At 51.3% G+C, this 17428-nt stretch overlaps 1 protein-coding gene across 2 annotated transcripts in view; it reads right to left on the bottom strand.

The window, feature by feature from the left end:
- The window catches only part of CFAP77 (cilia and flagella associated protein 77), a 121436-nt gene continuing 104008 nt past the window's right edge, over window positions 1-17428 (bottom strand). For both annotated transcript variants that reach the window (XM_036913469.2, XM_036913470.2), the window contains one exon: window positions 1-859. In XM_036913469.2, coding sequence (XP_036769364.2) covers window positions 737-859 — 123 coding nt within the window. In that variant the 3' untranslated portion in view covers window positions 1-736. The remainder of the gene's footprint in view (window positions 860-17428) is intronic.

The raw sequence follows: 17428 nt of genomic DNA, 5'->3' as shown, positions 1-17428 counted from the left end.
TGACAAATAGCATTTTTAATTGAAAATAAATCAGTATATAATTTGTGGGAAGAAGCCAAAGAACATGAAGAAAGACTGAGGTAAGAAGTGCCTGGAGTTTGGCTGAGGCATCCCTTGGCCTACGCATTTCCAGCCCGCCCCCTGACCCAGAAGGCTCTTCAAAAGTTGGGCTCGGTGGAGAAGCCCACCTCGGCCTGCTTGAGCAATAGGGCCCCAGCATGGAGGGGGTGCGAGCAGGCCCCCAGGCCTAAGCATCGGCTCGTCTTGTCAGGGGTTTCAAAGAGATCACACTGTCACGGTGAGACCTCCGGAATCCCGCAAAGAGCAATTAGAACTCAGGTCTGGAATATGGAAGTGAGGACTTTCATGTTACTGTCATGCTTTCTGCAGGAAACACCGGGGCTGTTCTTAACTTAATGGGCAGAGCCTTGGAAATGACCCTCAGCCTGGAGTCTAATATCTGCCCTGTAATTTGGGTTTATCTTACCAGGTGGGGGCTTGAGAAGAGAGGGTAGGTGGCCTCCAGAAAAGGTGGTGTTCCTAGGTAGAGGGCTGCCAGGACTAAGGCAAGCTAGTGTTGGCTAACCTAAAGAGAGGGACTCTTACCGAAAATAATTGATCTAAGGCGTGACTCTGAGGTCCCTACTGAAAAGAACCTGCATAAAAATGGGGTAGTGTCATGTGAGTTGGAGTGAGAAAGGTGAGTCCTTCGGGAATTTTCTGTGTCAAGAAGGCTTTAGGGGTGGGTGTAGTTGCCCATCCGCAGGGTCCCCTGGCGCACAGCAGACTCCTCCTGGTGGGCTTTGAATGCTCTCTGGCGGTCAGCCTCAGTGGGGAAGGTATCCAGATGGGGGCCCACCTATGGACAAAGGGGAAGAGCAGGTCAGTGGGCATGAGGGCTCTGGGGGCCTGTCCCCAGTGCGTGCCCCCTCCAACTTCCATCTTAAAGCAATAATAAAAATCACTGTAAGGCAAAGAAGCAGGGAGTAAGTGCATGAACACCCTGGCCCTGAGGGAAGTTGAGCTCTGGGAGGGGACACAGAGAGAGCAAGGGCTGCCAGGGCGCCAGCCCTTTTTCTTCCATCCAGCTCATTGCCTGGGATGGTATGTGCATGATAAATATCACCCGACGATGGCAGAGCAGTGGGACCAAATAGCCAGTGCCGTCCTTCACATGCTGATTCTCCACCATTAAAAACCCTGAACAAGCCACCATCTCCAAGGGGGACCTCCTGGCACCGCCAGCACCCCTTCAGGGGAGGATGATCTAGTTAGTCCCTCCTCCTGGGTGGTAGCCACCCCAGGAGTCGAGGGGTCAACCCCCAACAGTACCAGAGCCAGAGTTCCAGAACATCGCCCTTCCAGAGGAAACACACAAGGCAGACAGACCCAGCGAGCAGGGTTCTCTTCAGTTAAATCTCAGCCTGCCCTTCCTTCTCAAGAGACAGTGGCAGGTGAAAGCCCCTCCTGTTTCCTCAGTCTGTTATATCACCTCCAAGTACAAGAAAATTCCCCCTAAAATGGCATTTCTTCTTTCGGATAACCTAAGGGCGGCACAGGGTAGAAAGGTTTCAGGCTCACTTGTTTATTTCACATTCATTCACGCAGCACGTATTGAGTATGACTCAGTGCCAGGCGCTGGGGATATAGCAGTAAATGAGGGACCCACTCTCCCTTCATGGAACTTTTCATCTATAGGGAGCCAGCATCAAGGGCGATTATGCAGCTGTTAGAACTGGTGGAGTGGTGGGGGGTGTACAGTGAACACAAATAGCAGGAGCTTAACCCTGGCAGGAGTCAGGGGGTCTCTCTGGGGATCAGACATGAAGGAGAGGCTTGAAGGATAAGCAGGGATTTCCAGGCTAAGGGGGCAGCATGGGGCCCTGGGGCCCACCAGAGCTCAAGGTCACAGAGGGACATGGTAGCCAAGGTGGAGGGTCTGCAGGCAGGTTTCCTCTGATGTGCAGGAGCAGCTGAAGGCTCTGCTATGTCTTCAGGATAAAGCAGGCCCCAGGCCCCAGGCTGGCCACTGATTTGGTCAAGAATCCAGGCCAGGTTGCTCCTGGGAGTTTAGCTAAGCCCCCAGGGCTGCAGGCAGCCTTCCAGTGATGACAGGTCAGAGAAAACCAGGGAGAGGATAAAATATTAAAAGGAAGTAGAGGAGGGACTTACAGGGAAAGTCTCTGTGCCCCGTGCCCCATCCTGGGGTCCCCCCCTGGGAGCAGAGGCCTGGGACAGGCCTGGGAGAGGGAGCTGCAGAAGCTTATTGGAAACCCATACAAATCAAATGGCTTTGAGCAGATTTACTTATTCCAGGACATAAAATAAGTTCTTTGCTTTCTGGAGGATGTAGACCCTTTGGAGACTGCAGAAAGCCATGGATCCTTTCTTCTGGAAAAACAAAAACAAAAACAAAACCCCACAAGCCCTAAGGTGTAAAGCAGGGCAGTCCATATCAAGATTTGTGAACCCTTTGCAAGTCTCTCCACAGACCACCCATGGCAGCATTTCCCAGAGCCACCTCAGCCCCAGCCTCAGGTTTGGGATTCTTGGATGTGCATCAGGATCATCTGGGGCTCTGGTAACCCACACAGGGCCTAAGTCACATCCCAAAGCTACTGAGTTGAGCAGTACAGCCTTGCCACAGTCACCTAATCCCACCAGGCCGGGCCTAGTACCTGCTGCTCAACTCATTTGGATCAGTCGAATGATGATCATGTTCTCAGCTCAATCTCCAGTTTCAGAAAAACTCCCAGTGGCTGCACAAAAGTTACCAAGAGGAGAGAAGACCCTATATATACATTATGCAGTAAGAAAAAAGCCAACAAATGGAAGGCTTCCAAGGAGCGCCTTTGTATTTCCCCTGGCAAGGGATGGCTGCATTTTTACAGTGTGACATGATTTTCTGGACACACATACTTTCCAGAAGGCAGCTAGAGATGCTCAGGAAGGCTGGCATGTGAGGACTTTTAGGTCTCCAGTCTTCCGTAGCATTCCGCACGGCAGAGGTCTGTGTCTGGTAGCCATTTACCAGTGGTTCTTAACACAGAAGTGTAGCTGTCGCAGTCTACTTCTCTGCTGTCTCCATGCACCCTTCCCTGACCCTTGTAATGGGTTGAATGCTGAGCCCCCAAAAGATATGCCCACATCCTAGCCACTGAAATCTATGAATGTGACCTTATTTGTAAAAAGGGTCTTTGCATGTGTGATTAAGTTGAGGACCCTGAGATGAGAACTTCCTGAATTATTCAGGCAGCCTCTAAATCCAACGACAAGCATCCTTCCAAGAGACACAGACCCAGAAGGGGAGGCCGTGGGAGGACAGAGCCACAGATTGGAGTGACACAGCCGCTGCTCGGGAATGTCAGGAGCCGCCAGTGCTGGGAGAGGCAAGAAAGAATTCCCCACGGAGCTTCCAGTGGGAAGGCAGCCCTGCTCAAACCTTGGTTTGGGATTTCTGGCCTCCAGAACAGTTGGAGAATACGTTTCTACTGTTCAAACCACCACGTTTGTGCGATTTGTTACGGCAGCCTCGGGGAACAAAACAAATGCCCCGTGCAGGCCACTCCCTGGGCAGCTCAGCGTGTAGGAACGGTGGGGGGGTGGGCGATGCTGATGGCAGGAGGCTCAGAACCCCTTTCAGCTCCTGAGGAGGTGGCAGGAGGGCCCAGGCCCTGAGGAGCCGCTCAGCTGAGAGGTAATCAGGGTAAAACGAGCACCAAGACGAAAGAGACCCTAGTAGAAAATTTCGTTTTTGCGAACTACTCTTAGAAACTTCAGTGAATAAGAAATGTTCATTCATCCATCCACCTACAAAATATGTATTAAGCACTTCTATGTGCCAGGATGACACACTGTTTATTCGTCAGCTTCCAAGTCCCATTTTCCCTTGGTTGTCTAAGGGGGTGTTTTTGGGCATTGGAGGCTCACCCCCATGTCTGGCCACCCACATTCCGGCACCTACAATGTTCTCTGCAGCTCTGGGCTGACTGGGGGGTGGGGGGCGGAGGCGGAAGGCACACATAGTCTCTCAATTCCCATTCCAACTGAAGTGTCAAGGAGTTAAGTCTTCCAAGACAGGGCAGCTCAAATGAGTGCTCCACCCCGAAGCTCTATGAGGCGGGTCTGTGCCTGTGCTGTTCCCCGGGGCCCCCACAGCCGGCATGGAAGGGTGAGGAAATGAGTGAGCTGGGGAAGGAAGTGGGCAGAATTCCCCTGGTCTTGGGGGCTCGGGGGCAGCACTACGTGAGTTTGGCGTGATAACCAAAGGGGATGCTGAGCATCTGGGCCTGATGGACTCTCCAGAAAGCTACCTCAAGCGAACCCTTACCACCACTGTGGGATGGGTCTTTAGAAAGAGAGGGAAACGGGGACCGCTCTGTACCCAGAAATCCTTGAGTCCCTCAACAGCACACAGGAGACCACGGAGAGGAGAGCCGGCTGGCAGAGTGCCAACAAGCCGGGCGCCCCCTTCACATCTGCCCTGGAGCCCTCGGCTGGGATCTCAGAGCGTCACGATCACAGACTGGCCGTTTGCTGGGTGCGCTGTTTGCAGAGCATTGTTTCACATAAGCCTCAGAACATCCAGGAGTTGTCTCCATTTTGCAGATGGGGAAACGAGGCCCAAAAAGGTTAAGTCTTTTCTCCATTCACACAGACTGGACCCAGATCTCCAGTGACAGACTCCACTCTCTTGATAAAGGCTCATGAAATGGGTCTCACAAAAGTCACTGCTGGGGACGTTGTGGCTCCTGTCCCACACGCATGCTGACCCTCCTAAAATAGCTGCTCCAGCCAGAGATGAGGATCCTAATTACAAGCCAGTCCTCAAGCTGCGTGTGGTCATGACCCCATGGACCCCTGGAGTCAAGGAATGAAGAGCTATGGAGCAAGGAATTCCTTCTGAGATGCTTCTAAATTAAGCCATCTGCAGTCTGTCTCTGCCTGGAGCTAAGAAATTGTAACAGCGTTGGCAGGAGACAGCTTTGCTGAATGGAGCTGAGTCGTTCTAAGGTCAATGTAGGTAAATAAGAGGTGAGTGCCAGGGCCCGCCAGTAGCCCTGGGAGCTGGGCAGGCGGAGGTGGCTCTACCTGGGTTGGCCAAGGTGTTGGCCCTGTGTGCATGGGGGGCATCTAAAATAATATTGCCTGAATAAGGACCCCCAGCTCCATGGCACAGTACACCTGTGGGCACACGGGTGAGTAAGCCAAGCCAGGGAGCTTGCCCACGTGGAGCCTGCACAGTGGCCCAGAGGTGACTGCTAAACACACAGGACATGTAACTGGTTAATGGCAATTGAATAAGACTATGGACTGGGGCATTCTAACTGCATCTCAGTGGCAGGAAGGCCTTTCTAGAGGGGATGAGGGAAGAGGAAGGTGAGAATGTCCGGATGCTGGGGACCGGCCCAAGCCCTGACTGAGGTGGGGCGCAGCTGGGCAAATTAGAGGAAATGAAAGCAAATCAGAATGGCTGAGAATGAGATGAGGCAGGGGAGGTGAGCAGCCGTCGGGTCTTAGAAGGGATTTGTATTCAGCCCTGGTCCTAAGAATCGTGATCCCATCCCTGGATGATATCCGTTGCCTCTGTGTAACCCTCTTAGAATAAAATGAATCCGAGAAACCTGGGGTCAAAGAGACCTTGGAGAGCACAGATCTCCTGTGCTACAGGTGGGAAAAAAAAAAATCCCAGGCCCCAGGGGGCCGCGATTCTCCCAGGGCCTCCCAGAAGTCCTCCTCGCAGAGCTGAGGCCAGCTTGTCTGTCACCTTTTCCAGAACCCGCTCCCCTGACTTGTGGTCTCCCCTTAGCCCCGTGGGAATGCCATTTCCTGATTCACTTGGAAGCATCTACACTTTCCTGATCCACTTTCAATGAGCTGACTTTTCATTTGGTCGATACCCTTAATTGTACCTTTGACATTTCATTACTTTTGCCTTGACTTCGTGATTTCCTTTTTTGAGGTGACTCTGTTGTTGTTTTCCTAGCCTCTGGAGATGTCTGCTTAGCTAAATACCCTTCAATCTTAATTTTTCCCTAATGCTGGCACTTCCAGAGCACAGCATTAGCAACTGCGTTTGCCTCAAAATTTTCTTTTACCCCATCTCACAAGTTTTGAGTATATTTATTTTTGTTCTGTTCTCTTCTGATTTCTATCAGTTTTCTTTTTGGGTTTCTTCTTTGGTCCTTTGGTTATTTACAAATATGCTTTTAAAATTTCCAGGTGATTTTATTAGTTATGTTTGTGGCAGGTTTCTAAGTTAATTTCTTTGGTGTTTAAGTCATCGGCATGAACCAGGCCCTCTGGTATTTGTTGAGTTTTTAGTTTTTGTGCTTGCTTGAAAAGTCTGCTCCGCTGTCAACAGAAAATCCCTGTGTGGAATGAACCGGCGCCATTATAGAGAAGGTGCCACATGACCTGGGTTAGGGGCTAAGGCGTGGCAAGTGCCCTTCCTTTATGTGCCCATTATTTCACTTGAATGCATACTGAGTGTCCACTGTGTTCCGGATTCTGTGCTAGGCCAGGATACAGGGAGAATCCAGCAGGTCTGTGCTAGCCTGGAGCCAGGAAACCAGTATAAAAATATAATTGCATAACTAATTATTCTGTGGTAATTGTGCTGACTACTAAAAGAAGTACCAGATTCTGTGAGAGATCGTAATAAAGACTCAAACTCATGCTTTGGGGCCAGAGAAGGCCCTAAATAGCAAACAAGAAGCAAGCAGAGACTCCGAATAAGATGGGGATGTGGAGGCGGAAGTGGTGTGGGCTCCTCACAGTGGCACAAAACCAGGCAGAAATAAGGAAAGGGCAGCTCGCAGGGGGTCTGAAGGCCAGCAAACACAGGAAAGGTCGCCATCCTACTGTGTGCAATCAGAGAATAAAGCAAGAAAATGCCATTTCCTGCCCATCCGATTGATCATACAGTAATAAGTCTGACACTGGAAATGGGAACTTTCGTGTACTACTGGTGAGGGTGTAGATCGGTGCAGCCACTCTTAGGGGATGTGGCATTAGCTGGGCAGGCTGGATGTGTGCACAGCCCATGAACCAGGGAGCCCGTGTCTAGATGTACACCTTGGAGAAGCTTTCAAAGATGTCTGCTGAGAGATGTGTACAAGAACCCTCATTGTTACATGCTAGCACATACTGGGCACGACCGCCCGTCCGTGGGGCCTGGGTAAAGCAAAGTGGGAGCTGCCTCAACTCAAATGAACACTCCAGAGAGGCACTGCTGTGGCCACCGCCAGCCACATGAGGCTGTTTAAATTTCAAGTGACTAAAATGAAATAAAATTCAAAATTCAGCTCCTTTATTGCACTAACCACCTTCCAAGCACTCAGTAACCCCGTGCAGCCAGGGGCTGCTGAATGGACAGGGCAGACAGACACCATTTCCGTCATCACAGAAAGCTCTACTGGACACGCTGCCGTTGGTCTCTCTGGATCAGCACATACAAATCTTAAAAACAATGTTGGGTGAAAATGAAGTGTGATTTACAGAGAGGAACTTAAGTATGATGCCATTCATATGAAAAATTTTAAGCCCATAAAACGAGCCCCCTGTTCAGGCGTGTGTATGAGCCCAGTTGGGTGGGCCTGGGAGGAGGGCTGCAGCGTGTTCCGGCCCTGCCTCCGGGAGGGGAGGGAGGCAGAGAGGCCTTCAGCGTTATCTGTGAAGGGTTCTTGCCTTTTCCTCGGTTTAACATGAAAACACAGGGAGGAATTTCAAACCATATTTTGGAGAAGTGACTCCAGGGCGAGGCATGGGCTCCTCCCTCCACTTGCACAATTTAGAAAAGAGTTACTCTGTGTCACGAGCTTTATTTATTGGAGGCTGGTGTCTGATTCCATTTGAATCAAGAGTTTTGCTGCCAAACGAAGCTTTGCAGCCGGTGATTTATGGCTTTGGCTTGTGCTGACTTTCCCCAAGGCCCCTGCTTGTTAGGTTTCTCCTGCTTCAAGGGCTTAAATTCACTCAGTGCCTAAGAAAACACCCAGGACCCGAGGCGGCTGTTTTCTTTTGTCTGGTGGCACAGGCCTTGGTCCACACGCCCAGGAGTGAGCAACGCTCCGCCTCCTCCTCGTTCTTTCTCACCCCGTTGCTTTCTTCCTTCAGGGGACACACCGTGGCAGCCACAGCCCCGGCTCTTCACCAGGAGGTCAGCGGTTTTCCTTGTACCTTCTCTGCATTGCCAGGCCTCAGTGCTGTTCATGCAGCCTTATCCGGGCATGCAGTGGAGGGGTGTGTGTACGTGGACACACCAGCCGCGAGAGCTGGTCCCCCACTGAACAAGCTCGTAGGCTGAGCAGCCGTCCTGTACCTGCTGGAGTCCAGGCCCCCCAACGCAGTCCTGCTGACCCTTTGGCCACACAGAGGTCTCCCCAAATGACCTCAAGCCTTCCAGTGCCAAGCTGAGGGCTGAGAAGGAAGGCAAAGGCAGGAGTTGAGAAAAAAATAGCCAGAGTTAAAAAAAAAAAAAAGATCTGTCAAAGAGCTAAAGAAAAAAAATAGACAGCTATAGATATTTTAGTTTAGTTTTTTTAAAGTGACAGCTGCTCAGGTGACTGGGAGAGAGATTTTTGCTTTAAAAGATTGAGAGGCTGTCTTCTCTAATGAGAGGCACTTGAAAATTATGGATCAGTCCCAGGTCAGTAATTTCTGTCAAGTTCAGGGCAGCTGGAGGTCAGAAGCCTGGGTGCAACACAGATCCGCAGGGGATGGCACGGGCGAGCAGGCCGGGTCCTCAGCTCTGATGTGGCAGGTCTGTAGCTGAAGTAATTACTGAGGGTGACAATCTCTCCTGAGACATCTGGTCCCCTAAATTGTTATTCTGCTATGGCTCTAATTTCTCTGTGGTCCCAAAATAGAAGGAGCAAGGACACAGGGCCTGACTCCCTGCTGACACATGCTGCCTTTTCAAAGAACATCGGGACTGTGGCTAAGAAAACAAATTTCCTGCCTCTTCACAAGGTCTAACGTGGGACCACAGGGAACCACTGTGCTGGGTGGGGGTGGGGAGCAGTGGCGGCCCTCTGAGGACAAGGGGTGGGGGACACCGTCCTCACTTGACAAGACTCAGGGTGGTTAAGGCACTGGCCCAAGGAGGCCCAGCTAAAAGTGGCAAAGCCAGAACTGGGATCCAGGTCTGGGTGCCACTGACTGTAGGGCTCTGGAGACAGACTGGGGAGAAGACAAGACTGTCACGCAGGCCTTTGAAAATGGGAATCGATTTGCTATTTCCGGAAGCCAGACCAGCATCTCTAGATCATTCCCAAGGATTAGCTAAGGCTAGTAAGCAGCAGTTGGTAAGAAACTGAACAATGAATCTGTTTGCTAGATGCTGTTAGATACATAATGGGAAACACCAAGGTGGGGTGTTTGTCTGAGCCCTCCAAACACCTCCTGGTCAGTGCGCACCCTGTTCTTCAGCTTCCTTGTTTAATAGGCTTCAGGGAAGTGAGAGTCGTAATGGGTAACTGGGCGGAGCTAAGAACATACCAGACCTTCCCTCACCATCTGAGGCCATTTTACGGGGGCCAATTATCGCCCTGTTCCAGGCTCCAAAGACAGAATCTGGGCGATGAGCACATATCTAACTCAAGTGGGTTAATTTTTTTTTTCAAGTGGCTTGACCTTTTTCTTTAATGCTTTGTTGAGATGTAATTCATATATCATAAAACGCACCTGTTTGAAGGGTATAAATCAGTGACTTTTAGTACATTCACAGGGTTTTGCAATCACCACCATCTCAAGTCGAAAGCACTTAGATTAGAAACCTGAACCCACTTAATAGTCACTCACCATTTCTCTCCTCCAGCACCTGGCAACCACTCTTTTCTGTCTCTGTTTTGGACATTTCACACAGACGGAATCTTCCAAGGTGTGGGCGTTCATGACTGGCTCCTTTCACTGACCATGTTTTCAAGGTTCATCCACGATTAGCATGCTTCAGTACTTAATTCCTTTTCATCGATTCTATTGTACAGATCTACCATATTTTATTCATCCACTCATCAGTTGATGGACAATTGGATTATTTTCACTTTTTGGCCATTATCAACAATCATGCTAGAAACTTCATGGACAAGTTTGTGTGTGGATGTAGGTTGTCATTTCTCCTGGGTATATACTGAGGAGCATAGGGTCATATGGAAACTCGATGATTAGTTTTTGGGGAACTGCCACAGTGTTTTCCAAAGCGGCTGCACCCATTTTTCATTCTCACCAGCAATATACGAGTGCTCCAATTGCTCTGCATCCTTGTCAACACTTGTTACTGTCTTTTTTTATTATAGCCAACCTAGTTAGTGGGTGCGAAGTGGTATCTCATTGTGTTTTTGACTTTCATTTCCCTGATGGCTAACGATGCTGAGTATCTTTCATGTGCTTATTGGCCATTTGTGTGTCTTCTTTGGAGAAATGTCTACTCAAATCCTTTGCCCATGTTAAAATTGGGTTATTTATCTTTTTATTACTGAGTTGTAAGAGTAATATTTATAGCCATAGATATAAGTACCTTATCAGATACATGATTTGAAAATATATTTTCCTAGTCTGTGTGTTGTCTTTGCACTTTAATAGTATCATTTGAATCCCCTAAGTCCTTAATGTTGATAAAGTCTAAATTCTCTATTTTTTTAGTGGGTTATGTTTTATTTCCTTTTATGTGCATATCATCTTAAATGGCCGCCCTAAGGCAAGGGTGGTGAGTAGCTTCATTTCACCTATCAGCTCTAACAGACTGATGGTGGCTGATGCCCATGTTCTGTTATAAAACATTCTCAGGTTGAGTCTAGCTCATGAAAAGGTGTGCAGTGACTGATTAGCAAGGTCTGCTATGGGTCCAGTGGGGAGAAGGTGCCATGATTTTGCTCTAAGAGATCAAAGTAGAATCCCATGATAACAAGGATAAGTAAAGCCTCAGAACCCCTGGGGGAAGACACTGTGTTTACCTGCCCTTACCTCTCTCCCCTTCCTAGGCAACCTCGGGTCACTCTCACCTCCGATGGTCAGTGGGTAGGTGAGAGCAGAGGGTGAACACGGGGATTGAAAGAGATGGGAGGGAGAGGCCGTCGGGAGGCTGGCAGAGGAGCCGGCAGGGACCCCCACTGGAGCCTTGTCCCTGAAGGGTGGCCCCCATTTGGCAGAGGTGCAGGAATCAAGGGCTAACAAATGCCCCCAGAGTCTCACAGGGGAGAAGAATGCGTGCCACTTTTGAAAACGGTTCTGCTTTTTAAAACCATTGAATCCTTAGATGGATGCAAAGCGGAGGGAGGAAGCTTGCAGGAAATGGCTTGAATGGGGCCTGGAAGAGAAGAGGGAGCTCCTCCCGGTGAGACCCTGGTGGCCCGAAAACCTTCTGCCCAGCACGTCGGGGCTGCTGCCCGGGAGGCTCTGGAGCCGGCCAGTCTCGGGGTGCCGCGTTCCCCTGCGCCCCCACCGCGGCTCCATCCGCTCGGCTTCGCCTCCCCGCTTCCCTCTGGAGCCCTCGGCCCGGGCATCTGTGCCTCCGGAAGCCCCTGTGCAGAAGCCCGGCGCGGCGCAGGGAGAGAGAGCCCCCTTCCCGCTTCCCGTCTCCTCCTGGGGCCCCTCCGCACGCGCACACCCCCAGGATGCAAATGATAGCCGCAGAGCCATCACTTGTGAAGCTTGACAGAAAATAATGAGAAACACTAAATCTTTTATAAGGTCAACACTCGCCTTAGCCGAGCAGCTGTCAAACAAGAAAAGAATTTAGCGCCGGAGCCACGAAACTTCCATCGGCTCATTAGGCCCAACAGGGCCCGGCCTGGCGTGGCGGAGCAGGCGCGGGCCCCGCGTTTTGTGCCGGTAATTTGCGGGGAAGAGCAAGAAGCAGGCGCCGGCGCCCAAGGGCCGCGGGGGCGGCGGGGGGGTCGTTAGCGCGCCAGGAGCGGCCGCGGCGCCTAATTGGCAGCGTTGGGCATTATCAGCGGAGGGTTTGCCTCGGCTCCCTGACAGCCAGCGGGCCCGGAATGATCGCCCACTTGTCAGTGTAAAAGACCATTAAAAACAACCCATTTTGATGTAATTGGCGGCGGTGCACCGCGGGGCCAGGTGAGGCGGCTCGCCGGCCTCTCCCTCTGCGACGCCGGGGTGGGCGGGAGGCGGAGGGGGTTGTTTTCCAGACTTTTCGCCTTCCGGGACCCGTCCGAGGAAGGGGTGTCCGGGGGACGGGGCTCGCCCTCCCTGCGCTCCGGGGCCCCCTGCCTCGCGTGTCAGTCAACGCAGCCGCGACGGGCGGGGCTGCTCGCAGGGCCTCCCCTCCTCTCGGAGCCCGGACGGTGGGGGTCTGCTTGGTGCTGTTCCTCGGGGAGGCGCCGGGGGGCAACCGGCTGCAAACGGCCCCTGGGGTGCCCGCCCGGGTATTGCCAGCCGGCCACCCCACTTAGAAATGCCAGGATCTGGACGGTGCCGGCAGTCTCGCCGGCACTGGAGGGCGGGACGCCTTTTATTAAACTCGAGTAGGAGCTCAGGAAGGAGTTAGTGGAGGAGGCGCGTCCGCGAGACCCTTGGTGGGGGGGGGTCCCATGCAGTGGCCCCAGCGACCTGGGCTGGTGTCTCAGCACCGCGCCCCCGGGGAGGCCTGGGTGGCTGTTCCTGGCTGAGAATTCTGCACCGCACCGTCTCAGGAACGAGTCCACTTGCTGTAAATATTGCTTGAACCCCCGAGGGGGCCTCCCACCAGGGCAGGGCAGCTATCTGTATGTAGTTTTTGAATCAGTGTAGACTCCCCGATGCCAGCATGTTTTGCATGTTGATGCTCGGTATCGTGAACGTCCTGGGTACTTGATAAATATTAATTGGCACTTGCCACATCTCAGAGAGGCCTCCACATTTGTGTTTTATTCTCGTCCCCATCCCACAAGCGGTGATTTCATTTGCTGCTAATGTTTGTCCGAAGCCGGAGCACACAGTGCTGGAGGGCATCTTCCGGAGAGCGAGGGGGCTTTGCCAGCCGATCCAGGCATAAACCCCCGCTGCTCATTTGGATGAAGGATCAGGCTGGGAGGAGACACCAGATCCCCAATGAGCATCAAATTCCAGAGCTCCAAATTTTGCTGCTGAAAATAGGCGATGGGGATTCCTTAATTACCTTCTCTGGAAATTTACCTGACAGTGCTTTCTCAGGTAGTGCAAGGTGGATATCCAGGCACACGGTTCTTTGGCTGACAGGATCTTTGATTTTGTGCTTGTTTGCAAATTAAGTCCTTTGCTGAGCCATCTGTGCAGTGCCCGTCAATGGCTAATCGCTTATTCATACAGGTTGTTGAGCAACTCCTGTTACTGCCAGGAGCTGGGGACATGCTCAGATGGTTGGTGTCCGTGGCCTGTTGGGTTGGGGTGCATGTGGTGAGGTTTGATGTTGTCTCTCCCCTTTTCTCTTGTTGGACTAATGAGCAGGAAGAATTTGGGGGGCTATTTTTAAAGGAGAAACAGAACCTTTCTGTGGTTGATAAGGTTGACCCTGTCAAATGACAAATAGGAATTTTAGAGTTAAGTGTCCTCAGCTAGACGATGAGGATGTGAATGCCTTATTCTGGACACTCTTCTGGGGAAATGTCAACAGACAGGAGACTTTCAGAGGTCCTGCGGAAACTGGACTGCTGGGGGCACCCCACACTCAACAAATCTTGGCTGAATGGCTGAGTAGATGAACAGATGGTTGGATGGTTGGATGGTTGGATGGATGGATGGATGGATGGATGGATGGCCGGATGGGCAGATGGATGGGTTAGGAGCCTGGGATAAGGCAAAGCGCCTTTAGAAATGCATCTGAGATTCAAGCCTCCTAAAGACCCTCTCCATCTGCTTAGCTCAGCTTAAACTCTAAGTAGAAGAGGTGTTTTATTTTCTTCAGTATTTGTACTTTGTCTCCTTCCAAGTGATTTAAAGGGGCCCAATGATTTACACATCACGTGAAATAAGATATTAAAGGGTTGCTTGCATAAAACAGAGTTTCTGAAGAAAATGTGGAGTCATCCTATGCAACCCATGGGGTCATGGATCTGCATGTAGCTTTTGAATCTGAGTGTAGACACCCTGATGCCACTATGTTTGGCAGGTTGATGCTCGGTATCATGAACGCCGTGGGTACTTGACAAATATTTGTGTGCACAGTGCCTGGCACAGAGAGTAAGCACCCAAGACATGGTGGCTGCTACTGTTATTACTATTATTTCTAGTATACAAATCTGACTGCAATGTCTTCCTGGAATTGCCCTCAAGCAGGAAATGTTCACATAGCTTCTTGTATTAAATGACCCAAGTGACAATGATGAACATCTTCAACCACAATTTTGTTCAAAAATATGCAGAAAGGCAGTTAAAGTTGACAATTCTTGTATGGCTGTAGATTAAGGAAGAGAATGCACCACCGACTGGCCAAGGTCATGGGGTCTGGGTGGCCCACTCTCACTGCCGCACAGGGTCCCAGTGCTGACACTCGGAACTCTCTGCTCAGAGGAACCATGCAGAACCTGGGCATCCGCGAGGAAGCAGCATCTGACTCTGGGTATTTGCAGGGCTGTGTCTTAGAAGGGCGAGCAGGTGATTCCAAGCGCCCCGGAAGGAGAAACACTCCAGGAGGTGGAAGGTAAAAGAAGGCAGATTTTGACTGACCTTGAGAAAGAAGTTGCTACAGACTGATTTGTGCCCCAGAATTCATATGTTGAAGCCCTACTCCCCCTACCCCAGTGTGATCGTGTTTGGAGATGGGGCCTTTCAGAGTAATTGGGTTTACATGAGGTCATGAGGGTGGGGCCGCATCCTGGGATCAGCACCCATGTCAGAAGACTCCAGGGAGCTTGCTCTGTCTCCCTGCCAGTTCAGGGCGCAGCGAGAAGCCTGCTTTCTGCAAGCCAGGAGGAGTCTCACCGGGCCCCGACCTGCTGGCATGCTAATCTCGGACTTCCAGCCTCCAGAACTGAGAGAAATAAATGTCTGTGGTGTTTGTCACACAGCCTGAGCAGATTAAGATGGAAGTTCATGGTCCTTAGGGCTGTTAACAGATGACAGGCCATTGCAACAAGCGTGTCTCCTCTTGAAGGCCACAACATATCGGATGGATGAAGGGCACCCACCTGCCATCAAGAATAGTACTTTAAAGGTCATGACTGTCTAAGAGGAGCTGACACTGACCCGGGAGCTGCTGAGTTGCTTGCTAAAGATGCAGGCTTGGCAGTGGGGCCCTGGAATCTGCATTTTAAGGCCCTCCTCAGAGGACCCCAGGTACAGCCAGGTTTGAGGACCATTCATCTACAGGAGCTGCAGCCAAAGCCCTGTCCAACCCAGAGAATGAACTACTCCACACCCTTCCCCTGGCCAGGTCCACACCAAGGCCTGCACGTGCGCGACTGCGCCTGATTCCCTCTGAGGTCATCCCACTTTACTGATGCAGACAGCAAGGCAGGCGTGAGGCTGGCTGGAGCCCACAGGCTCAGCCCCCCAGCAGTGCCCCCTCTCTGCCTTACACCTTCTGCTATGGCAAGGCTTGACACTGGCCGCTTTCCTCTTTAGCCTTGGGGCCAAACTGCAATTTAAAACATGCCCAGTCATTTTATCAAGGCCTGGAGGCTTTCAGAATAGTGGGAAGTTTTGTTTATTGCAAGGGCTTAACTCAGCCAGAGCAGGGCTGGCCATGACCCTCTGGACACCTATAAAAACCCGAGTTCCTGACTGCCCTTCACTGTCCTCCTCAGGTCCTGCATTTAGCCCCCACTGGCCCCTGACCTCAGTGGCAGGTCCTTAGTATTTATGGGCTCCTTCAGAGCCTGAGGTCCAAGCCCCGACTCTGCCCCCTGTTAACTGTGAACCCAGGGCATGTGGCTTTAAGCCCCCAGGCTTTAGTGTCCTCATCTCTGAAACTGTGACTCCTCTCTCCTGCATGGGGTTACTGGGAGTCCTGACATGAAATGAGATCATTCCTCAGGTCACCCAGCCCAGCGCAGAGGGGCTCTAGATGTGTGGCTGTCCATGTTGTTATTGTCGCTGGACAATATCCAGGACAAGGGGCTTGGGGGAACTTCATGCACACACCTCCCTCTGCACTGCCGGCCATCGGACTTAGGTCAAACTACCCCCATTTTTTTGCACTGCTCTAAGGCATCGTTTCCCAGGACCTCTTTGAGAAGGTGGGAAGAGGCCCATTGTCTTACTTTCCCCACGTCAGACGTGCAGCGGGCTTTCCATCTCCAAGGCAAGAAGGGTGGCAGTGTGTGTTGTTTGTGGCTTTTAGAAACGAGGATGCCAGCCTCTCAGTTCTCCTTGCCAGCACTTTACACAAACCTCAGTTTGATGGAACCTTGAGTTTATCTGAGTAAATCCTTTACTGTTGTTTATCTGCTGAAACCTGACCCCCTGTGCTTGGCAGGTTGATGCTCGGTATCATGAATGCCGTGGGTGCTTGATAAAGTTACCACAGGCTGGGTAGCTTTCGGTCCCACCACACCAGCGGCGCTGGTGCCTGGCGACAGAGACTGAGAAGTGGGGACCCAGGGGAATGAGGGATTCATGGGAGACACTGTGGAAGGCATCACAGAAGTGGCAGGCGTTAGCCCAAACTCCTTCGCAAGCCCGAGAGATTCTCTAGACCATCGAGAATTTACTCCCTTGGGGATGATGTGGATGAAGAAATTGGGGACCCCCAGCATCCTATTGACCCCCAAAACTCAACATGAGAGTCTAGCTATCTCCAGGGGTTAGAAACAAATACCTCATGGCAAAACAAGCTCTCTTAGTCTATTTTCTGGTTGATTCCCAACGCAAAATTTGAAATACTTTTGCACTCAGTAGGGGAGAAGAGCTTTCTGGATTAAACTGAAAATTCCTGTGTGCTGGAAGGATTAGGGGGCAGCCAGGCTGTGGTCCCCAGGTTGCAGGGATGGTCCTGTTAAAAGTGCCAGCTCCCACATCTGCGGTGTCGGCCTCTCTGGGCCCCAGCATAGACGCTGATGTCTCCGTACGTGACCCAGCTTTCCTCCAGATGCTCTGGGAGCTTGGCCTTTATCTCCTCTCCACTGTCCCTTCCTCTCGCCCCTGTCCCCAGAGCTTCATCTCTGACTATTTTCCATTTGCCGATATTGAACAGCAAGGTCACCACCTCATGAACAGGTGCCTAAAAATTCTGTACCTCCAAGGTGCCAGATGATGCAAAACCAACGAAGCCCCTGCTTTTATCCCTTCACCCAGTCAGCTCTTCTGCACACGGACCTGATTTATAATGGGGGTATGTCTGTATTTAGGGGAGCAATGTCACCTGCATTAGGGCCTCTGAACCATTTTTCCTATCACCCTGTTTCTGCGTGTGACACACCCACCCGTCCTCAGTGCTTTACATGGCAATATGGGATGATTCTAATTCTGTGCAACAGAGCGACAGAATTCTCAAAATATATCACTGGTGCGG

The sequence above is a fragment of the Manis pentadactyla genome, chromosome 3 (assembly GCF_030020395.1).
Source record: "Manis pentadactyla isolate mManPen7 chromosome 3, mManPen7.hap1, whole genome shotgun sequence".
Taxonomy (NCBI): domain Eukaryota; kingdom Metazoa; phylum Chordata; class Mammalia; order Pholidota; family Manidae; genus Manis; species Manis pentadactyla.
This window is presented reverse-complemented; position numbering and strand designations above follow the sequence as displayed.